The following is a 25,168-nucleotide window of genomic DNA, read 5'->3' as shown; positions in this document are numbered from 1 at the left end:
CTCTTCCTTCCGTTGCCTCCTTTTCTCTCTCTCCCTCTCTCTCTCCCTTTCTTTTTTTTCGTTTCTTCCTTCCTTCCGTCCTTCCTTCCTTCTTCCTTCCTTCCTTCCTTTCTTTCTTTCTTTCTTTCTTTCTTCCTCTCTCTCTTTCTTCCTTCCTTCCCTCTTCCTTTCTTTCTTCCTCCCACTCTTTCTTTCTTTCTTTATTTGCTCATTAAAATTTAGTAATCATCATTCAGAAAAAAATGCCTCATTTCCGCTCATTTTCTTCCTCTTTTCCTCTTCCTCTTCTGCTTCCCTAGCTATATTTTCTTCTTCTTGAATAATAATTACGGAGCGTGTGTTGCATATTTCACTTTCTGTTCATCTTTCTGAATTGCAGGGGCCGCGGAAGCGGGGGGCTGGGGGCTTCAGCCCCCCCCCCCCCCCTTTTTTTCCAAAACCGTGTACAGAGACGTAAAAAATTACCATAGGATTGTGATTTTTTCATGGTCAGCCCCCCCCCCCTTTGGAAAGCGTTCCGCGGCCCCTGAACTGTATTTGCTTTTTTTTTCAATTTTTATTGATAAAATAAAACATAGTTACAGAAATCAAAACAATAACTACAATGTATATTTACACGATTGCACAAAGCAGCATTTTTTTCAGAAAATGTTTGGTACAGTGCACAGGATGATAAATTCTTAACTTATAGCCTATCTGTCTTTTGTTAAAATACTTTATGTCTGCGAATGATTTCAAGGTAATATTTGAGGGTTTCTTGGCTTTACTAAAATCTAATAAGGATTTAGAATATTTCATACCCAAGAAAAAGAACAAACTTCCTCTACATTAAAACAAGAATTGAGATATGATTTCAATGAACTGTATTTGCTTTATCATATGCCTATCCTGTTCACGTGAAATGATTTTTTCCCAGTATAGCTCCTCAGTGAAGGATCACATGGCCACTGGCGCATAGAGATGACAAAAATCAAGACAGATAAACCTGTGTTTTTTGCATTAAATCTTCGATTAAATATTCATGTAAATATATTATAAATATTTTTTTTCTTTTCCTCTTCTGAGGTACGTTATTTCATTTAATCAAATAACAATATAATCACATGTATACAAAATTAATCAACAGTGTAGACAAAAAATGACTAAATACGAATGCAGAAATGGTAAGAGTATCGAAAACAGAAACTTTTCAAGTTCTTCTAAAACATCTTTCTCATTTTTGTATTTCCACTGAACATAATTCCTAAAATCTTTTTAAATACCATCCAAATTGATTGACTATTAAACAATTTATTCCTAAAGTAATTTAACATAAGATACTTTGTACACTGCATATTGTGCATAAATTAATAATAGGTTAATCAAATTAAATTCAGACTCACTGCTTTTAAAACCAATTACAATAATCTTTTCTTCTAAATAAATGTCTTTTTGAAACCAATCTAATATCAAAATGTGAACCTTTTTCCAAGAATCAGTTACTTGGTGACATTTTAACAAATTGTGAATAGATGATTCAGGTTCGTTACAAAATGAGCAAATAATGTTTAACGGGATCTTCCATTTAAAAAGATTTTCTCTAAAAGGCAAAATATTGAAAATTTGAAATTGTCTCACTTTATTATCTCTAACATTTTTCAACTTAAAAAAGATATGGCATATAGGGCTAAAATTACAAAAGTTGCTAGCGAGCAGGCGCGTAGCCAGGGGGGGCGGTGGGGGCGGTCGCTCCCCCCAAAAAAAAAACGTCCCCAAAAAGAAAAAAAGAAGGAAAAAAAGAGAGGAGAAAGGAAAAGGGAAGGGAGGAAAGGGAAGAAAGGAAGGTAGCTTTGTTTTTTTTTCTTTTTTTCTTCATTTTTTTTCTCAAAAGAGAAACTCCTTCACTCTTCTTGCTCTAAATTTATATATGAATTTTGCTTCCGCGCTGCGCGCGGTTAGATGACAATATTGAAGTTCTCCATTGTTTCCCCCACCTTTTCTCTAACCCTGTTTTTCCACCTCAGCTATGTGATTCTTGCCAGTTAAAGTTAAAATTGTATACATTAGGGCATGAATTTGAGTAAGGTTAGGCCGAAGTAAATATATGAAGTTATCTTTTTTTCAATTGATCGCGCAACTTCTGGTCTGGTCGGCTCCGGGTGGGTAAAATCTTTATATCAGTTTCTGCCGTCACCTCCATAAAGTCAACTTCTCCCGCTTTTCAGCTCATTACTAAACAACCATAATTTTGGGGCAAACAGGTTCCTAATTTAAAAAGAGGAAGGTATGAAATTCGTGTCGTATTAAATAAAAAAGTACAATATTTTTTATCAAATTGTATTAAACTTCATGTCATTTCCCTGTATACATTCATCTCCTGTCCTGTTTTGCGCCCTCAGTTTGAAATTTTGAATGACACTTAAGTTTCTTTATCTTCAAAATGAAGCGCTTCAGGATAAGTAAAAAAAATTAGGCATCCTTTTTTTATATATATAGATAGATAGTTTCAATAAATCGCAGAAGTTTCAACTTTTTGCGCACTATTTTCCTTGTAATGAAGTTCAATAATCTTAGAAAATCAATTGAATTAGAGCCGATTGGGTATTCATCTACATTTGATGAAACGTCCGCCCTTTGAAATTTCAGAGTTTCATTGCTCTGCGCGGGGAGGAATATCTTCCTCTACCAATCTTCTCTGTTTTGCGAGTTAAAAATATGCACTGTTGCTAAATTGTTTGTAATCAAATTTGATCTTTCCAAAGAAAGTATTCAATATATCTTTGAGAAAACCCTTTTCTCGGGACCCTTTTTAAGGCAAGAAAAATTGATAAAACGCTTTATTATCATTTGAATTTCCTCCATAAATTTGTGCATTCACAATCATTTGAAAACAAGGTTCAAAATCGCAATATACTAGTAGTCAACCGAATTGGAGGTACTAGAGACAAGAGAAACGGCTCCTTTTAATTTTAATTTATGAAACACTAAAAGCTTCGCGCTTCGTGCGGGAGGGGGAAACTCCCCCTCCCTGCACCCACCCCCTAGGGAGCGCGCTTCGCGCGCTCTGTAAGTGTTGGCACGCTTTGCGTGCATTTACCGCCCCCTCCAAAATGAAATCCTGGCTACGCGGTTGCTAGCGAGCGAAGCAAGCATTAAAAGAATTTTGGCGTTTTTAACAAAAATGAAATTTTGTGATAGATTATAACATAATATTCAGAATAATAATATCGTAATATACCCTTATTTCCATCTTTTCATTTTTTTTCTTGGTCTATAATTTTTTTTTAGGGAGGTGGGCATGAAGAGCCACCCAAGACCCTTCCCTTCCCCATCTGTACGTACACCACTTGATCGAATGTTTTGCTTGCTCGCTAAATTTGTGAACTATATATAACAGCTTTAGTTTTTGTTATTGCTCCATACCGGCAAGTCTCATGACCCCCTCAAAATTTTTAATCATTATATCCGCCACTTCTCTTTTGGGTCCCTTCTCGTTATAGGTCTTGCTCTATCTGGAGGATGAAGGCATGGATAAAAAAGAAATTGAATAAAAATAAATAAATATATAGGGTGGCAATGACAATGATATAGATCTCAGCATAATATCTAAAAAAATATAAGACCCTGAGGCCTGAGCAGTCCCTGATGAAGCTAGGCCCTTGAGATATTGCAATGAATGAGTAATCGCTTCTATTTCTTTTCTAATAATTTGCAATGTTGGGCGCATACTAATTAAATAAATAAATAATACTACATAAAATAAAAGAGACGCCCATGACCGGGGCCCATGATACGGATGTAAAAATTATTAAACCGTGTTGCACGTATATTTCCTGAATCCATGCGCTACATGTGACGCTGCCATCCATCCAAAATTAACTCATATGTAGAATCTAATACATGCCGGGATACATGCTTATACTTTTCATTTGTCACTTTGAAATAATGGAAAATATATGTCTTTCAATAAATTTGGTAATGGTGGAATAAGATGACTCCCCCTCCCCCCCCCCCCCCCCCTTACGCCGCATCACTCAATATTTCAAAAAGTATGTTTGGGCGGGAAACAAATTAGAGACGCCATCTTGAGCGTCGGTACGAAAAATCGTCTGACTGATGTGTTTTTTAACGCGAAAATCATCACTTTGGGTCGAATCACAATTGCTCTGCACCTGTATGTGGTGTTTCCATATGGAGATATATGATACATAATTGTGTAAGTATTTTCTTAAAGGATTCCTTTTTTTTCTTGATGTTTTTCATTCTTTTTTGCAGGAAATCTACTATGTGCGATTGATTGAGTGCGACTGCGAGCTACGTTTGCAATACACACGGTACCGTACCGTACTGTATGGAGTGGGGGACCTATGGAGTGTTGCGTGTACGTACGCCACGGTGCCCTAGCTCTACCGTGATGCGAGGGCTTGAGCAAGAGCTGTGTGAGTGTCTGTGAATGCTACAGGCCTACATGTAGCCGATTGTTTTTTATGCTGGATGGTGGCGCCGTTCACGCTGTGATGAAAGTGATTGATATTTTAGTAAAGTTTGCACCAAAATATGAGTTTAATGGCATTATTTTGAAATAATAAGCCCCCTCTCTTCTCATTTGTGTTGGTGTGTGTGCGATCAATCATTTTGTGTGTAACTGACAATGACTGATGGGGTGTCCAACTCCAAACTTCGCACACTTTTCAATTTAATATATTCATCAGGCTTAAATTTTTTCACAAAATATTCATAATTTATTATACGAAACCAATTTAAGAAATAGTTACCTACCACATTGACGGCAAGATCGTAAACTGTAAAATCATGGATGAAAATGTAAAGTAGTTCACAGGGTTTCGCTGGTAACGCGATCTCAAATTCTATTCCTATTGACGAATGCTCGCTGTGCTGGAAAACCGTTCAAAAAAAGTGTGACCTCACTTTAAGGACCAAAGTTTTTGTGGAGATTTATATAAAAACTCAAGCTCAAAACTGAAATATTTATCAGATTGATGCCTGATGGCAAAATGGTATAGAATTGGTAAATACCACATTTAACTCACATTTTTGATGATTTCTGCTTGCAAAATATGGTGATATTGTGATGCTTGTTGAGAATATCAGATTTCTTCGAAACGGGCGTTAACGGTGACAAATTTGCTGATCTTTTGCCATTATTTTCATGATTACTGAACTCATCCTAAAGAAGTCAATGCTGGGAGAGGAAAGAAACTGAAACTTTATTCTGTCGACCCCTTTCGGAGTATGAGAATATACACAGTCAAACCTACGTGTACATACATCATACATACTTACATAGTATGCATACGTACATAAATACTGGTACCCGGGGGGCCACTTACATTGACGAGTGGATTGGATGTCATAAGGTGGTCCAATTTCGCGAACAGGGTAAAAATGGTCAAAAATGTTATTTTTTTATATGTTATAGCTATTACCATTCTCTAAATAATGAAAAAGTCTCGACTACCTTTATTTCTTCTTAAAATGACTAATTAACAGCTAATTATTACATAGACATCAATGTAAATGTGAATTTTGAAATGTGTTTTTCTCAAATTGGACCTTCTGCACATAAAATGGTGTCAAAAGTTAATGCAACATTGGATCACCCTAGTAAATTGCAGTTATAATCTTGAAACATCAATAATTAAATCTGTACAAAAATCGAATAATTATCTATTATTGTATGCATATTAATTATACTAATTAATTTACAGTATTTAATTTCACATTTTTGCCCCCAAAATACCTGTCACTGTATTTATATGCTTGGCAAAACAACAACATCATGGGTAGAAATGTTTGTTGCAATGATACACAACATTTGTACTAAAAATTAAGATTACAAATTAGATAATTAACCAAATCTGTCCGGTTTACTAATTGATAAGGTTGCAGATCAGAGCTGACATACACATGTATTCAATTGCTGCATATTTTCAAAATTGTCAAATTTTTATGACATTTAGTTGTTCCCTGCTTTAAAACACCAAGAAATATGAGGATAACAGTCATATTACATATTATAGTAAGTTGTTAATTAGGTTTAATTAACATTTTATCATTTACCGCATCCACCGGCTCCGCATCCACCGGCTCCACCACCCCTGTTACTTCAAACTTAATGTGCTATAGTTTTTGTTCCTGATATTGTATTGATCTAATTCATAGTAATATATTTAGCCTATAGTTCTAGCTTCAAAATGAGATATTACTCATTAAATTTGGTCAAGATGCTGTGATGTAGCAACAATTTATCCATGGCAAGGTGTGGAAAATTGTTCATACGCCACCCTTTTTGCATACCCAACTTATGAAATGCGACCATTGACGTGTGGATACCATGCGCGACCAAAAAAACACGTAAAGAGGATGTCCTTTTCACGATAGGGCACGTTACGTACGTAACGTGATAAGGTGTCAAAAACACAAAAATAATAAAAAAGGTATCTATTTTGCTAGGAAAATTACGTGTTTAGGGACCGGTACATTCATAACAAAACATGAATGGATATAAAAAGCTATAACAAAATGGCAAAAAAGGTGATGAAAGCCTTGAGTGCAAAAGATAATGCTGTTGAACAAATGAATAACAAAAAGAGATAGAATTTAGAAAAGGGATATAATAAAGTTAGAACCTCACCGCCGATGACAAAATAAACGGCATTGAATGGTGTGGTGACTGAAACCAGGATAATGCAGGTTTATGATATGCAGGCCTACCTAGCCTTGAGGACTTCGTGATGATATTTTTTCATAGTTTGACATATTCATCACGTTTTAAATGCAAAAAGTTTTCTAGAGCTGTGTATTCTGAAAATCAATTTATCCCAGTACTGGAGCAAATACAGTTTATCTGTACCTTATTGTATATAAAGTAACTTGGTCCAATGTGTTAAGGTAAAGCTAAAATTAACTGTTAAAGTTGTGTTGTGTCACTCACAATGTCGTGTCACTCACAAAATGTTGTGTCACTCACAGTATTATATTGTGTATAAAAAAGGACATCCAGTAATTTTTGAAGCGTTTTACCAGGGATACAGTCAAAATGTTGTTCCTGACATCATTTAGGCCTATTTTAGGCTAATAATTTCCTCCATCTTCCTAATTTTACTCCTTTTTATGGAAATATTGAATTTGACATTGAGTTCATCTATTTTCTCTCCTCTCCGTGGTTGCCTTGGTTTAAAAAATCCTGACAATTTTCCATTGGTGTGAAGACTCGGATCCTAATTCATATTTTGGTGAATGTACTGTGATTAAGAATATAACAACATAATCAATCAACACAAAATTATGAATGTATCAAGAGAAAAACCACTACTTTTATAGCAATGGAATATTTACAATGCATGAAGGGTTGGTGATGGTTCAAATCATTACTCGAACATTCTCTGTCTCCATTTACAGAAATGAGCAGGAAGTTCACCTTTCTTTTGAGCAGTGTTATTTCTTATACTCATAGCTAGAAAAGTCAGGGATCCTTTTTTTGAAATTTGCAGAAATTTTAGTGGTAAAGTAGTGTACATGGGATATAAGAGATCACCATGAACACCAAACATTTTTTTCAAATTCGGAAAAGAAAATATTTTTCTTTAAACCTGTAAACTTTCATATACAGATAGGGAGAAAGAGTTAAAGTTTTGAATGATATCAGGCCACAAAAATAATGTTTGAGTTGATGTAAATGCCAAGACCTCATAACACCTCCTTCAAGTGCCCCCTCCTCCTCTACAGAGGAGAGTGGTATAGCATTAGTGCTGCAAGTCAGGCGGCATGTTCGGGTTCGGTTCGGTTCGGCATGGTTCGGCAATTTTTTTCCGAACTTTGGTTCGGTTCGGGGTTCGGCAATAAATGCCAAATTAAATTTAACATAGACAATAAAGATCGCCGACCTACAAACAAGTATACTCTGGGATGAACTGTCATGTATTAATAATAAATTTTGTTTCTAAAAAGAATAGTTAAGATAATTGTTGAACTTTCTTTTGTTTTAATAAACAAAAAATAAGTCATTTCTACTTTCATTTTTCAAATGAAAATAAAAAAAAATCAAAAGAAAAAATAGTGATAACGAGAGAATCAGGACAGAAATAGAATTACAAAGATCAGAATATTTTTTTCACGATTATTTCATGTAGCTATAATCATGATCGATTACGATGTCATTGCCAACGCAGCTTCTCAAATTGGAAAGTGTTGATCGGGAATGTCGAAATAGTAGACAAACAACCTCCACTCAACTGTTATTATACCGGTAAAATTCACATTCCAAAGAATATGAGTGTTTTAGAAAGTCCCTATTTCCTGAAAAGTGGTAAAATCTGGTCAATGAATTACTTTAAAAAGATAAAATATCAGTCCATTCTTGGTCCAGAAAGATCGACGCTACGTGACTTCAAACATATTTCTAACACGAAAATGAGTACATGGGACTGTACTGGGTATTTTAGTGTTGTGAAATCACTCGGTGTTGATCGTCAGAACTAAGACGGAACTGATAATTTATCATTTCATTTTCAGTAATTGGCCAGATTAAACCACTTTTAAGAAAATACTGACAATGGAAAAACGTTTCAAGTTTGGAATACGAATTTTACCTGTATAATAGCAACCGAGAGCAGGTTGTTTGGACTTCCTGTTTCAACTTTCCTTACCAACCATTTCTGGAACATCGATCAGGGAACATGCGTTGATTTTGTTTAAATTTTTATCTTTTTTGTTTTTTTCACCCTCATTCCTTCATCTCTTATTTATTTATCTTTTATGTTAATATGGAAATTTCAGAAGGTGGAATATATATACTTTACCATTACTTTGTCAGTCACAAGGAATTAATTTATGTCTTTTCAATTAAATGTACATCCGATTACAGCAATACGTAATTCAACTACACTTTTTAACTGAGTTAAGCTTAAAATGTCCCCACATTTTATAAGGAAAAAATATATTCATGTTTAGGCCTGGGACGATTGTTATTATTACCATTCGATTATTTCCTGGAAAAATAATTGAATGATTCGATTGTTCGTCGGGAATCACGTCTTTTAAGTCACAATATAGTTGACCTAATTTATGGTGACCCCCCCATGAAGAAATCTCCATCAAAGTCACATGTTTAGCATAAATGAGGCCCTTTTCCCCCTTCTCCATGATTTTTTATATCAAAAGAAACTTCATGAAATGAGATTAAATCTTTCAGTTTATTGTTCCAATGAAAATCTTTCCTAAATCAATACTGGTACCCTGGTATTATGCATGCATCCCTCCAAGTGCCACACCCCTGCATATAAATGAATCAGCCCCGCCGAGTCCAAAGACGTAAACAACTCATTCATGAAGTATATTCTTTGAGACTGAGCCCAGGTGGAGCATTTCACTTGAAAAATTTCATCCCTTGCCCACACCATGTCCCCGCCTCCACTTGTGGCACTGCCCACGATGCTACACATGTATTTAAAAAAATATTTCATTTGAAATACCTTTCAAAATTACGATTTTTTATCATTTGAACCCACATGTATAACTGGGTCTATTTTTGGAGACTAGTCGAGAAAGTACTGGTGAAGGCGGGCGCGTGTTGGAATGTAGTTTTCATTGTGTGAGGGGGATATAAAAAAGGTTGCATTGTTCTGAAACATGAAAGAAATTCTCCGGCTCCCACCCCCTATCCTTCCCTCTCTCTTTCCCTCACACGCACACACACACACAGATGGGGGAGGGGTCAATTTATTTCTGAAGTCATGACCTTTCCTGATAATAAAGGGAACCACATGCCTTCCGCTTCTTTGTTTCCCAAAGTTTCATTGGCTATCCGAAGGTCCAATCAGCTCAAGTGAGCTGGTTATGTGTTTATTATTGTGCACGCACACAATGACTTATTTTGTGTATGAGGGCAAGGTCGGGTGGGATTAACATTTTCGGAGCGCTATCATGTTGGTATGTAACTGTGAATGTGATACCATCAATGATAATTTTTGAAACATTACCTCGGTAACATAATTTTCAAACCTGTAAAAAAACAGCTGTCATCTTTGTTTTCTTGTCATTTTATTATTATTATTTGGGTATTAGAGTTATGCCAACGTCATAATCGGGATCTGCCGAACATTCGATTAGTGTATATTTTGCTAATAGATTGGTGATTGGCGGCATGCCAATCGAACCATTCGATCAATCGATGTTTACTCCCAGGCCTATTCATGTTTATAAAAAAAAATGAAAATAAAAAAAATTTAATCAAACACGAGACCGAAACTGTCATACTTTGTCATTTACGAGGAATGAATTTATTTCTGGTTCTTTTTCTTTATTAAATACAAAATGATTAGGTCCGATTACGATCACGATCGATTACGGCAATACGTAAATACACCACACTTTTATACCGAGTTTAGCTTCAAAATGCCCCCTCATTTTATCAAGAAAAAATATATTTATGTTAATAAAATATTCTTAAGTTGATAACAGTTCAATCAAAGACGAGATGGGAGCTATCAGTGGATTTTAAAAATATATTGAGTGGAATTCTCTTTGTGCACATCACTAACCAATATATATTTTGTTTATTTTATAATTAAATCTATGTAGTCATCGCATTCACGCATTGCATACAAACATACTTTTTTTTTACCGAACTTCCGAACCAGGCCTTTGAGTTCGGTTCGGTCCGGTTCGGAAGTGCCAAGTTCGGCGAACTTCCGTTCGGTTCGGCGGTTCGGCTGCAGCGCTTTATAGCATACCACAATGTGGTATGGTATAGGGAATGTGAGTTGATGGGCAAATATTACAATTAACCAAGAATAAAACATCAGGATGACATATTATGAACTTTAAAGAAAGCAGTTATGTTATTAAGCTTGTTTTTAGGTAAATGGCATTTTACTCTTTTACATCATGCAAAAAATACTTTCAATGTTGAGATAAATGTTGTATTTTGCACTTGTCGTGTCACTCACGTTTTGGATGTCGTGTCACTCACGGTATATAGGAGGGTACCATTTTCCATAGAGAAGGTTTGATTGATTTTGACTATATGCGTTAGATAGGTACACTATTTATGTCCATTTACTGGTACTCGCAGTACTCCATGACAACTACTTGGGCACGAATCCAACCATATGTGTTAGTGGTCAGAAACCCATGTCCAAAATTTGTCGTGTCACTCACACACCATTTTTTAATCATATCTACTAAACGAATTGTTGAATTCAAATCAAACTCGTAGTGGCCCATGCCAGTCCTACATTGTATATAATATAGTAGTCATGAATGATTCATAACCTTTAAGTTTGAAGATATGAGCCCTTAAACCTCTCCGATTGTCGTGTCACTCATGTTTGAAAATGACCTATTACAAAATGCTTTTTGAAGAACAATTTATAGATAACAATTATTATTTAACAAATAATAAAGTTTGAAACTTGATTATAAATAATTATTATTAAGGTAATAGGGATTTAAATTATTTTAGTATAAATATGAAAAATTAGAGGTTTCTTTCCAGACCGATCTCATGTAGATCCCTCGATCCATTCCTAAACACTGCAAATACAATAGGCTTGAACTGTTTCGTTATGACATAGCTTCGATAAGCGATGTTACAAATGCCGTTTTTAAGATCAATTTATAGATAAAAATTATTCAACAAATAAAATTTAAAACTTGATTATATTATAATTAGCATTACAATAATAATTATTTATAATCAAGTTTCAAATTTTACTCTACCCTTTTTCCATTAGTCTTGCATTATTGTTTTTGATACCCTTATAAGGTTACGTACGTACATGTATGTAACATGCCCAATCTTGAAAAAGAGATCCTTTTTACATGTTTCTTTGGACACATGGTATCCACTCATCACCTCGTGTCATTACAAGTTTAATGTTGCTGTCGGTGTTGGAAGTACAATTTTGATTACATTCTAGCTCCTAAACCTATTCTGAGTTTACACAAATGATTAACAGCTCAAAATCTAGTGAGTGATTTTTCAGTATCTAGTTTGTTCTATGTTTGGTTCTTGTAAAAATTGACCTTACACTAACACCAAAAGTTCAACACTAAATTTGAAATCATGTACTGTAACTAATGTTATGTTGCATGTTACATGTATCTGAATGAGGCTTGACTCAAATAATTTTCATCCCTCTGATAATTGATTTCTTTCAGATAAGTGATAAAGTGTACTTCTCTTTGGGGCTGTAAGACAAACCTTTGAAGAGTAACTGTAGCAGCAGAAGTCATCATGTTTTATGCACATTATGTGCTGAGTAAGAAGGGGCCCTTGGCCAAGATTTGGTTGGCTGCCCACTGGGACAAGAAGTTGACAAAAGCTCATGTATTTGAAACAAATGTTTCATCATGTGTGGACAGCATCATTCATCCAAAAGTAAGTGAACGCAATCGGTTCTGTTACAAATGTAAGTTTGAAAATATTCAAAACGATTGTACTTTTTATTTTGTGAAAGGTTAAAAAATAGTTTACAATTTATGTTTGGAATATCTTCTGCCTTTTACATAAGGTATAGGTAGTTATTAAATTCAACTTATTTTATCAAAACAAAACAACTATTGTAAATAGTCTGATTAGAAAAAATTGGTTATAAAAGTCTGAGAATAATTGATGGTATGAAAATTGTTCTAATATGTAATTATAGCATATTTAGCATACATGTATGTGTACTGTACAAAATTAATTGGCAGAAATCTTTGAAATATATAAGATTGAGGATAATCCTCTGTTTATTCTGCCGTGTTGATTCTATGGTAATAAATTTCCTCTTCTTTTTCAGGTCAAGATGGCATTGCGTACTTCTGGGCACTTGCTGCTTGGAGTTGTGAGAATCCACAGTAGGAAGGCTAAGTACCTCTTGGCCGATTGTAATGAAGCCTTTGTCAAGATCAAAATGGCCTTCAGGTAATTCATAATCAACAATTTATGATTTAGATACAATACAGTTGCTGCAAATATGGTTCCTGGATAACTGGTTTCCTCTTGCAAGTTACTACATATTATCCTGAGCATAAGAATGAAATATTGTCACAATTCACAAAGAAAGATGAAAGCAAAAATATAAAATATATGTTTTATTTAAAAAAAGCATAATAGTAAACTAAGAGTGGTAATTTACACATTCCCCCTTTTAAATTTACAAAATTCTAATTATTTTGTGATAGATGATACTTTTTTAATGACAAATCTACATGTATATGACTTGGTTGAAAAGTGTTTTTTGTGTGTGTGAAGTAGGCAGGACTAAAATTTATTGAAGGCCAATTGCCTTGGATGCCTAATTGATAATCCTTTAATGCCTTTTTTCTAAGATTTTTCATGTGCCCATTTGTGCTGTAATATAAAAATGTGCGAATAGTAAAGTGGCTTGAAGTAGGAAATGAATATACAATTATGGTAGAATGACACAAACATGTGATCATAAAAAGGAGGAATATACTTATTCCAAATAATTTTATGATTGGATTTTGTTTGTTTTGATTAACATATTCATGCATTTTCTTATTTTATGATACACAGGCCCGGTGTTGTGGATTTACCTGAAGAAAACAGGGAAGCAGCATTCACAGCCATCACGTTGCCAGAGGTCTTTCATGACTTTGATACAGCTGTTCCTGACCTCAAGTAAGTCATTCAGTGATAGCAAATAGAAACACACAATCACAAGACAGATAATAAATGAATTAGATTCATGATTTTCTAAATATTTCTAAGTCAAACTCCCAATTTACACCATGTTGGTGATTTCAGTTAAACCTTCATATAGAGTATATTTCACAAGTACAAATCTTTTGATTGTCCATACTCACCCTTGATAAAAGGCTGATTGAAATTGCCCCAAAATCAGAGCTGCCAAGTAGTACTGATTTTCCGTATTTAGTACTGAAAATAGAGAAGAATACTGATGGTTTCATGCAAAATACTGATTTCTTAACTTTCAGTTTATGTGTTGTCCTATGGTATTCCTGTGAATATACTAATTTCCTCACCATAATACTGATTTTCAGCCTTGAAAATACTGAAATTTTCTTGATCAGGTTGGCAGCTCTGCAAAATACTGTGTGTATTTGTACATTTCTTTTTAAATCATGTGATATAAAATCATGTTCAGTTTTATTGGGATTTCATTTGCTTTTGATGTAGGAATTTGTGTTTCTTTTTTAAAGACATATTGCACTCATAGCAATTCTTTTCTGATTGTCATTTTCTTTCTCCTCTTCCCCCAGTGATGCTGAGGTCCAGAAGCAGTTCGCCCTAAATCAGAGCAGAGTTGAAGAAATCACGATGAAAGAAGATCTTGGCAACATCACTCTCACACAAGATGATGCCTTTGGTAAGTTCACTATCTTGCAAAAAAGAACAAAAATGCATTATTTAAGAATACAAATTTTACATGTTGGCAATTCCATAAAGTAATCAACCTTTTTGTTCATCTGACCCATATTTTTCTCAAGTTTTACTTCACAAACTGACCCAAGTCATGGTCATTTAAAGGCATTACAGACTGTCAAAAGAACCAGAAATCAGAGACAGAATATTTCGTGAAGGTCCCACATATATGGGGTCGAACGTACATATTTTATGGAATTGCCCTTTTTTGGCAAGAGTGTATGCTCAGCTACATATACTTTTAATGACAAAGAAGTGATTGTGTTGGGGGTGGGGGAGATTTTGCAAAATTTTTCCTAACATATTGCCTGGGTGATAAACATGACCAGATTCAAAGAACAAATGCGCATTTCTATTGTCTTTCCTCACTTACTACCAAAGAAACCCAGGGGTTGTTTCATGAAGCAAACAGACTTTGGTTTTAAGCCAATTAGATGCAAGGAATTCAGTAGCTAATAACAATTGTCAGTGAAAATTACTGACTAGCTGTTGCATGAAATGCTCCCCAGTTTTAAAAAGATAAAGGTTACATACTTTCAGGGTAGGAAGTAATAAACACAATACATTTTAAGGAGCTCTTTTTTCCACAGTGGTGCGAGTGTCGACTTTGGGGGCTATCCCTTTCATGCCAAAGGCTTCCTCTACTAAGAAAAATCTCATTCTACCATGTATGTAAAATATTGATTTTCAGCATATTGTCAGGAATTGTTTTTGGCAGATTTTGGGGTGACTCTAGAACATAAGATCGCCCCAATACATTCCATTTTGTGAATTTCAGGGGCAGTTAGGGCTCTGATGAGAAAGAAATTACCAACCAGCCTCACATCATTCCTACACTGCTCAATTTCTTTCAAGGATGTGTTTCTGCACTACGCTGATACTAATCTTATTGACCCTTTCCTGTAGGTGACATCACGTTTGATGACCGTGAGATGATGCGCGATGCCCCCAACATCGATGATTCCCTCTACAAGCGTGGCTCCGACGAGTCCACCATGCTGAGTGAGATGGGTAACAGGAAGGACAACACCATTGACACCACCCTAGAGAAGCCTATGGACCTTGGTCTGGATGAGCCTATCAGAGATGATGGCTTCGGAGCAGAGATGGGCATGGGGAGTGGCATCCTTGGTAAGAATATCTTGTTTCCATAACATACAGCTCAGTGGTTATTCTTACAGTTACTACAGTTTCAAAATAATTCAAATTCATTTAAGAAAAAAAAATCATGATAACAAAATTATTTACGGACAAAGAAAACATTGAAATATCAAGGATATCAATAGAACATTAATATAACAAAAGTAATAAACTAATAATGAAAGTATAGTTGGCAGATAGCTAAGACAATGGAGTTGAAACAAATGAATGGAAATGTGGCATGTGCTAAAAAGCAATAAAAAGGGTTGTTGAAACACACATGCCCAAGAGAAATTGATTTGTTTGAGTGATTGACATTGTACATGAACTTTACACTAAATGATATAGAAAATTGGTATTTGTATGTGTGTGTGGGGGGGGGGGGCTCCCCTCCAATACCTCTTTTTTGTGTGTGTGTTTCTCTTTCTCATGCCTGAGTGGTGATCACATAAAACTGCACACTTAACACATGACTCACAAGTATGGTTGCCCAGTTGGCATAACAGCATTAGGATTTACGCATTCTCATTTCTATAGTACATTTCACAAAGTGCACTCTTCAGCTATGCCTATGACCGTATGCCAGCCATGCAGGGATTGAAAAAAAATCACTGCACTCACAACCTACCGTCATTCTACATGATACACATACCTTTTTTTATCCCCCAAATTTTGTACATGGTAGTGTTTTCTTTTATCTTTCCACCAGGCAATGAGTTTATGGGACCTGAAGAAGGTTTATTTGATGAGCAACCAGAGATTCATGCCGGTGAAGTGCCCATGGGAGGTACTGCATCGGGAGAAAGCAGTCCAGAAAGGCCGAATGAACCAGAGAAACAAATGCCAGGTAATCTAAGGAGTAACTGGCTTTCCCCTCCCATTTTCTAATAAATTTATGTTAAATCTATTTTTTTAAAGAATTCAGACTTTTTGTGGTTATTTTTTTTTTCCTGCTAAGAAAGCATAATGCTTTAAATGCTTGTAAACAAGCAACCAGAGGACCAAAGGCTCAAGGTCGTCCCCAAGGGACCTGTGATAAAAGGGCACCAAGTTGGAACTAAACAAGGGTCACCGGAATCTGAAACCCGCTCTACCCACTGAGCTATTTCTTATTGCCTTGTAATTTTTGTCCTCTCTTTCATTCAATTTATGGAATTGATGAAAGCTGATGTTAACATTACAGAAAGTGTGTCAGCATTGCCATGTATAATTTTTTTAGGTGGTTTATTTTATACTCTTGATAAGTCCTTGGATCAGCTGGTTCATGATGATTTTAATTTACCCACTTCAGGTCAACCGATGGAGCAAGGGGAGGATGTTGCTGAACAACCTGTAGCAGATCAAACAACACTAGTACCAAATGATGAGGATGCATTTGCCCTAGAACCAATTGACATTTCAGGTGAATATTCGTAGACAGTACATTTAAATGGATTGATTAGCTTCATTTCTAAGTGTTGTCTATGAAAGTTTGATTATGCATGTATTATGAAAGGAATGAAATGAACTACATTTGGCATTCCACTTGTTTGCAAATCTATGAAATGGGCCCCTGCATGTTTGAGGTTGGGTTGCTCAATTTTATTATTTTTTTAATCAGGGGTGGTGTATTTATTTTGTGTGTATGTGTGTGTGTGTTTTTATAGTATAGGACCTGTTAAAAAAATTGTCATGTTTTTTCATTCACAGCTGGCATGAAAGAAACTAGACAGAGACGCAAGAGGAAACTGATTGTTGACGAGATGAAGGAACTGGCCGGTGATGTCATCAAATCGCAACTCAAAGATACATCCGACATCGTGGCCACCCTAGACCTTGCCCCACCCACCAAGAAACTCATGCTGTGGAAGGAGACTGGCGGTGCTGAGAAACTCTTCTGTCTGCCGGCAAGGCAACACACATCAATATTCATCCTGTCTGTAAGTCCATTGTTCCTTCTTACAAAGATCTATGATTGATCCTGTCAACCACAACTATGGAAAGCCAGCAACAACAACACCTGAAATGCATGTTTGTTCAAAATGTTTTCAAGATGTGAGATATATGAATGCTCGTACGTTCATCATTGTTTTTATAATTCGATATGCTCCTCTTTGTTTACAAAGGACATTTTCCTTTAGGAAAAAGTACATCAATTATGGTTATCCATATACTTGAGGTTGATCAGATCAATCACAAAGCCATGTAAGAAGCGACCATAATAGACTCCCTCTTTTCATCATTATTCACTGTTAAAAGAGATACACTCCCAAAGACTTATGTAAAAAAAAAAACAATAAATAGTATCAAGAAATAGATGGCTTTGTATTTGCATTCTCTTACTTTTTTGTATTTTCTTGATGAAATTGTTTTTCCATTCACTTTTTGTAGGCTTATCAGAATGTATAAACTTATGAAACTATAACACTTATGAAACTATAACTACTGCAAAACATTGAACAAACACAATGACATTTATCAGTTTGATAAATATATAACACAAATGGTAATGGTTGTGTGACGAGGATCTTTTGTTGTTATCGTGACCCACTTCCAATTCAATACATTCCAGAAAGGTACTCTGAGCTTATACCATGTAAGCTTTTATAATGGTAACCATTGTTTTAATTCTTCTTTCTTTTCTTTTTTGTTGCTGATAGATTTATAGACGGAATCTCACGGCCGACATTCCCAAAGATCTCAAGATTGTCCGAGATGAAGACTTTGAGCTTGAAGAGCCTGAAGTACAGCGAAGAGTAGAGCACCATGACTGTAAGTATAGCCTTTCTGTGGTTTGAATTAATCTGCATTCCTCGAATTGCAGCAATTTACTTATTTCCCCTATTTTTTTAAACCTATTTGATAAAATGTTGTATGGATGTAACACAAGTTGGTATGAAGAAAAAAAAGTTGAATCCAAGTCAGTGTACAGGCAGTGTTATCAATGTTCAGTTCTCTCTTTTCTCTAAAAACGATGTTAATTTCCTTCATAAGACGCAAATATTTCAAATTGATGGTAATCTGGATTATAATTGACAGATCAGTCGCAACATTTGTTCAAGAATGTGTACCTATGTAATGATGTATTTGTTTTCCCCATCAGTCACCCTTGAGGCTTCCAGAGACCAGACGTCACTATCCATCGACGAACCCTCAAGGATTGAGGAGCAGCCCAGTACCTCCGCTACACCCGCCCCTCCTGCTCCAGCCGACTTGCCCATCCCCATGTCCAGGAGATCCTCTTCATCGGACGGTGGTGACTACGGTGGGGACCTCTTCGCTGGCGACTACGATGATGATTATGATATCCCGTCAGTGGCACCCCAGTCTGTTGGACCAAGTGATGCTGAAGAACCCGAAGAGGAAGAAGAGGTGAGGAGAACTATCTGCTGACTCCTCTTAAGTTTTACAGTCAACCTGTGCATAGAGGCCACCCAAGGGATGCAAAGAAACGGGTCTTTATCAGCAGGTGGTCTTTATGCACAGGTTTCTTTTGATACATATTTCAAATGGGGATTAATTTTCACCATATCATCGTGGATCTTGTGAAACCTTGAAATCTTAACTGAAAAGCGATGGCACTGAAGATTGCCAGCATATATAAGCTCACTTATGGAATAGAGTATTATTAAATTGCTTAAAAAAGATCTGACATCTGATCAGAATGACACATGTGTTTTGCTAAATTCTCAGCAACTACACATTTTGTCCCATAATCATTTGGAACATAATATTTTATTAATGCGTACAAACATTCGGACGATCATTTTATTGTACTCTCTTCAAACCCATTTTGAGATCGTTATTCACACCTCGAGCCCGTTTCTTAAGACTTGTTACAATAACAAATGTACAATTTCTGTAATAAATTTATCATCAGCCAATCAGTTTGGAGGATTTCAGTTGCTTTCAGCGGTTATAAATTTGTTATCATAATGAGCTTTATGTAACAGACCCCTGCCATTTATCTTTTAACATTGTTCTCTTTGATATTTTTGCACTGCTAGCTCCAAGAGGGTGAAGACCAGGAAGCACATGAAGAGAGAAAACTCAACAAGAGAGCACATAACATGTTGACAGCTATCAATACCAGACTACAGACGTCATCTGACGTATCATTCAAGGTATACTCTTTGTTGCTATTTACTTGCTCACCTGAGAAACAAGTTAAAGAAAATATTTCATTTGCTTAGAGGGCAATTCCATGAATTAATCAAACTTTTTTGTGCTTCTGTCCCCCATTCTTCCAATTCTTACTTCACTTATGAACTTGAGCCATAAAAAAAAATGTGGCATTACTCCTTTTATGTGAACTAGAAAACTAGAGACAAATGAGTTCAGATTTTTTTAGAGGTGTTCAAACAACCCTTTTTAAATGAAAATGAAAACATATAAAGGGGCACGCTATATATATTCAAACAAAAATAATTATTCCATATTTCACAAAGGATCATTGTCTGAAAAATTTGCCAGGACACCTCTTGAAGATTGGAATGTTATATGATACTGGAGTATAATTCTAATAACCAACCATTTACCAAATATTAGGCAGGCTTTTAGGAACACTTACAGTTCACATTAGCAAAGTCAATTTTGATACATTTATTATGGTTATTTTTCAAATTACTACATCTTTATTGAATTTTCCTTTTATTGAATACATTTTCAAGTTATATGCAAGAAATTATTTTTGCATTAAGAAATCAGCATACAACTTAATTTGAGTAAGATTTATTCGTTTATCGATTCATTCAACCTTCTTTTTAATTTTTAACACACCTGATTGTACATACTTGCCTTGTGAGTCTCAATAATGTTGGTTGAATGTGTTGATGTTGAATTAATATACAGGTAAGTAAGCAATATTCCTCAATGGTTTTCTGTGAGGGCTTGCATGCCTGTGGGCAACAATATTGAATCTTACTTTTGCAAGCCCTGTTCCATGGAAAACCATTTTTCACACTTCTTTTCTGTCATTTTACTTATATGTATTTGATTATTCAAATAGTGTTTTTGTATTAACATTGTTTGATTTGTAATTTTTTAATGGCTGATTAAAGATAATAGTATATGATAATAATAATCCCTCTTGTTATCTTTGCACAGCATGACTTGACAATGCGACTGAACAGGAAGCAAGCTGCAGCCAAGTTCTACACCCTCTTGGTCCTGAAGAAGCAGCAAGCCATCGATGTCTTCCAGAACGTCACGTACGGAGACATCACCATCCAGAGTGGGCCTATGCTGGAGGGGGTTGCATAGGCAGTACCCTCGCCGCTAACCGCAACTAGTTATTACACTGAACAATCTAAGACATGGCCATTGTATCAAGTCCCTTGGCATAATCAGTGTGAATAAGTCTGCAGGGCTACCAGGTCTCCCCGATTTCCATAGAGACTCCCTGAAAATTGACTGATTTTTGAGCGAAACACTGCAGATTGTCAACATATATCTCTGGTTCATACATAGATTTCTTTCATCGGACTGTGTGTAATTGGGAGGGATTTCCCCCATTCCACGGTAAATTCTTCCAGAAAGGTGAATATCAAAGTTGGCGGCACCGAGTCCGTTGCTGCATCCTCATCTGTGTAAAATCAAGCCAGGGTGGATGCTATTTAGACATACAGAGTTCTTTTCTAGAGATCATTGTCATCGACTCTGCATCAAGTCAAGTTCCCTACAACCATCATTCATCTCGCCCCTGAGGTTCATTCGCACTGGATGGAAAAGGAAGTACATATACCAGTAAAGATTTCAGTCCTAGAACAGAGATGTCAGGATTTTGCCAGGGGTGTGGCATGTTATTGCAGCTGCCTGATGATAGTGGATTTTACAAGTGGTGTAGATGCACATCAAGTCGATTGCAATGCATTTTTAAGCGAGACGGGAATGATTTCACCCGACAAACTGTTATTGATTTTACAGAAAGCTGTTTTAGTCCCTTATATCCAGTTGATAAATTTCATTCATTGGTTTTATTACCTGAAAGTTTGCGAGGTTCTAGCCACTTCATTTCATCAACACTGTGTTCCATCAATAGATCTTACACACTAACTCGGCTTGGAAATAACCCTCTTCGCCCATGTGATTTTCAAAATAAATTTGACCAACATTTTCGTCTTTGAGAGTATTTGATCCGATTGTAAAAAGTGTGTACAGTGATGTAGAATTTCTGTTGCTGTTGCCAAGACTGGGAATCCTAACATTGTGATTATCTTATTCTTTCCAATGGAAAGCATACCAGATATAATGATATGGCAGTTATTTCACCGTTCAAGAGATGTTAGTGTATTTGCACAGTCTTTGTTGTCAGTCGTGATGTGGAATATAAGGTTTGATAATAGTTTCCATAAATGAAGAAATGTTCATATTTTTATAGGAATTTTTAAAACAGTTACAAATGTCGAAATGAATTGGAATATTCTCATTAACAAACCTCATTGAAATCCAAAATGCTATGAGGAAAAATGTCTTTTGATATGATATGGAAGGCTCATTCTCCATCTTATATTTGCGATGACTATTTCAGATTTTGTGAAGAGTGCTTTTGATACCAATACCATAATTTGAGCATTGTATAGCAAAATATAAATCCAGAAGTTGTCCACAATGTTTCATAATGGAAATAACTTGTTTTTAAACTTAAAGTTGTTTTTTATCGAATGATACTGGTATTTGGAAAGCTTTTATAATCAATTACAGATTTCTTAAGCTTATAAGGTTACCTTGATTTCATAAATGACTGACAAAAAATTTGTTAATCAATTCCATGCTAGATTGACTGCAAAATTGTGTTTGATTCTGTTTAATTTCAATCTAGGTCTATTTTTACTGTATTGTCTTCTGTTGTAAATAACATAGATTATCTCAACCTCCATATTTTGTAGGAATCTTTCATTTAACTATTTATTTGGCCATCAATAAAACAGTGAATACATGTTGGATTCTCAAATTAAAGTACATGTTGAAAAAGTCTGTTTGATGAAATTCTGTGAAGTAATCTGTACTGTAGATGATTCTTTCTCAACAATACTTGTGTGTCAATAGCTCTTTGATTTTAACGAAAAGATTCTTACAGCTAGTCTGTAGATCAAGGGTTCAGGCTGGTTTGGGGGAAGGAGAGGTACCTCCCCCCCCATGCTTCCAAAATTCAGTCAACCCCTAACTTTACCCCCCCCCCACCAAGATGTGCAATGCACAGTGGATTTGTTTTTGAAGCACTGTTGAAAGCAGAAAAGGGGGTGGTATTTTGGGGGTTTGCAAGGGAAGGAAAAATACTGTTTGACTTGTGCCCCCCCCCTTGGCCTTCCTTTGTTTGATCTACATGCACATATAACAACATAAACATGGTATGAGCCTCTCCGAACTGGTATTTTTGTAGTAATGTACTATTATTTAAAATTGTAAAATGCAAATACTTTTTCAGGGTTTACATTGCCTCTTGATATATAGACTTCTGCCTTTTAACAAAATAATAAAAACAAATCTGAAATTCGATGTTTCCAAATACTGATGGTTCTCAAACATCCGTGATTCATTGTAGGACTTTGTAATACCTCTATCATACCAATTGAATATATGGCCTGAATTGTGTACTATTGTTCGTCCTATTGTTCTCAATGGCTTGTTCAAAATGCGTCTTAAGTGTTTGAATGTTTACCAGTTATTACACAGTTTGCCAAAAATTTCACTTGCATTTCTTATATATTATACACATTGCACAGTGCCATCATTTTTAAAGAGCACTCATGTTCGGTTAGAAAAGGAGCTGTATAGAATAAGTAATGTTAGATATCTTCTTTCTATCTTGGCTATGCTGTAGCTGAGTCAGTTGTATTTCGGGAACAAATTTGCAACAGTCAACCCTGCTCCAACATGTGAAATATACATCCAAGAATGCAAGGATTCTCCATCACTGGTATTTTTTTGTACACCTTGTTCTCATTCCCAGAAACCATCTTACATGCTGTATCTGCATAATTGACCAGGGGCCCGTAACACAAAGTTGGCAATGATCGTAGACATTTTTCTACGATTGATTCCATTGACTACAATGTACAATCAGTCGTGAAAATCAAGCATAGGATTAATTGCTAACCTTTGTGTTACGGGACCCATGCCATATTCTGAACTCTGGTTTAAAATTATGGTTAAACTATGGAAAGCCAATTGTGGCACAAGTCTCTGTCAGTGCATGTTCAATTTTATCAACTCATTGACACTGGAATCATTCATAATGTTGACTGAGGTATATTTCTTCATCATAAAAGCATGAGGAAATAAAAATAGTAAATGTGAGAAATATACAATAGAAACAATTTTTTTTTTTTTGGGGGGGGGCTTCCCATAAATTAAGCACAGAGTTACACCATGGTCCAAGTTAACTTGGACTTCAGAATATGGGTTTTTCTAGATACTTTTGCCATTGGCTTCATGTACTTGATGACTTCCTGAAAATCCTACCAAGGAAGCAAAGGTCTAGAACATCTTTTTCACTTTGGATTAAAACATTTTTTTTAAAGTCTGTGATTAGTAATTATACTTTTGTCATTTTCATGAAGTTTGCTAAAAATGTAATTTTGTTCTAAATTGCCCATCCAACTTTCCTTTTTTTTCTACTGATGTAAATATTACTTTGTAAATAGAGATACTCCTGTACTATTCCCCTTTTTTCATTTTAACAGTAGCTTTCATTCATTATTGTCCTGTTTAAGATCCATTGTTGTTGTTTTTTTTAGATTATTATAACTTTTTTTGTTTCTTTTGTATTTAAGTTGAGATGTGTAAATATGAAATGAATATGATAAAATTAAAAAGGTATTCCAAGTTGGATTTACAAGTCATGTAATGTGTTCTGTGAAGATTACTCTGTTGAAGTCTGCATGTTAAGTGACTAACTTCCTAAAGCAAATAAGCATGAAATCATTATTTAATGAAACGACTCGAGTACAGGTAAATCTGCCCAAGTCAGCCGTCCACAATTTGAATAATTAAGTCCAATAAATACCGTAAGTCCTTGTAAATTTTTAGACCATTATTCAAAATGTGTTACCGGTATACACTTGTTCTAAGTCAATTTTTAGCTCATCCGGTACGAAGGGCAAGATGAGCTTATGCCGTGGCGTGGCGCCCGTCGTCTGTCCACAATTTCAAAATGCTACTACATCGCCATTTCAATCCGATTTCAATTCTGTTTGCTTTATATGATAGCACTAGGTGGGGCATTCAAAACTTCTACACAGAATTTTGAAATTCATTAAATATGCTTATTTATGCACATTTTTCAAAATTCACAAAAAATGCTACTTCTTTATTTGTTGACTGATTTTGATTTTTTTTGCTTCCATCTGGTAGAGCTTCATGAGGTTCACCAAACTTCTACACAGAATTTTGAAATTTTGACCAGGACAATTTTTATGCTAATTTATGCATATTTTTAAAAATTCACATAAAATGCTTCTTCTTTATTTGTTGACCGATTTTGAATATTTTCCTTCCATCTGGTAGAGCTTCATGAGGTTCACCAAACTTCTACACAGAATTTTGAAATTTTGACCAGAACAATTTTTATGCTAATTTATGCGAAATTAATTGATGTATATTTCTAAAAATTCACATAAAATGCTTCTTTATTTGTTGACCGATTTTGATTTT

At 35.3% G+C, this 25,168-nt stretch overlaps 1 protein-coding gene across 2 annotated transcripts; it reads left to right on the top strand.

Annotated features, from left to right (window-relative positions):
• The first annotated feature begins 4,040 nt into the window (after nt 1-4,040).
• On the top strand, nt 4,041-23,391 carry LOC121416696 (double-strand-break repair protein rad21 homolog). 2 transcript variants are annotated; one of them, XM_041610172.1, is made up of 13 exons: nt 4,041-4,195; nt 12,167-12,382; nt 12,786-12,910; nt 13,526-13,630; nt 14,233-14,339; nt 15,302-15,526; nt 16,245-16,382; nt 16,827-16,937; nt 17,225-17,454; nt 18,175-18,286; nt 18,618-18,886; nt 19,522-19,638; nt 20,621-23,391. In XM_041610172.1, the coding sequence occupies exons 2-13, from the start codon at nt 12,239-12,241 to the stop codon at nt 20,774-20,776; spliced, it is 1,839 nt and encodes a 612-aa protein (XP_041466106.1). In that variant the 5' UTR covers nt 4,041-4,195; nt 12,167-12,238; the 3' UTR covers nt 20,777-23,391. The 2 variants fall into 2 exon arrangements, with proteins under 2 accessions (XP_041466106.1, XP_041466101.1); XM_041610167.1 differs by having other exon boundaries at nt 12,163-12,382.
• The last annotated feature ends 1,777 nt before the right edge of the window (nt 23,392-25,168 follow it).

Source organism: Lytechinus variegatus, chromosome 1, assembly GCF_018143015.1.
Source record: "Lytechinus variegatus isolate NC3 chromosome 1, Lvar_3.0, whole genome shotgun sequence".
NCBI lineage: Eukaryota > Metazoa > Echinodermata > Echinoidea > Temnopleuroida > Toxopneustidae > Lytechinus > Lytechinus variegatus.
The sequence above is the reverse complement of the archived record's forward strand: the minus strand, read 5'-3'. Positions and strand labels throughout refer to the sequence as shown.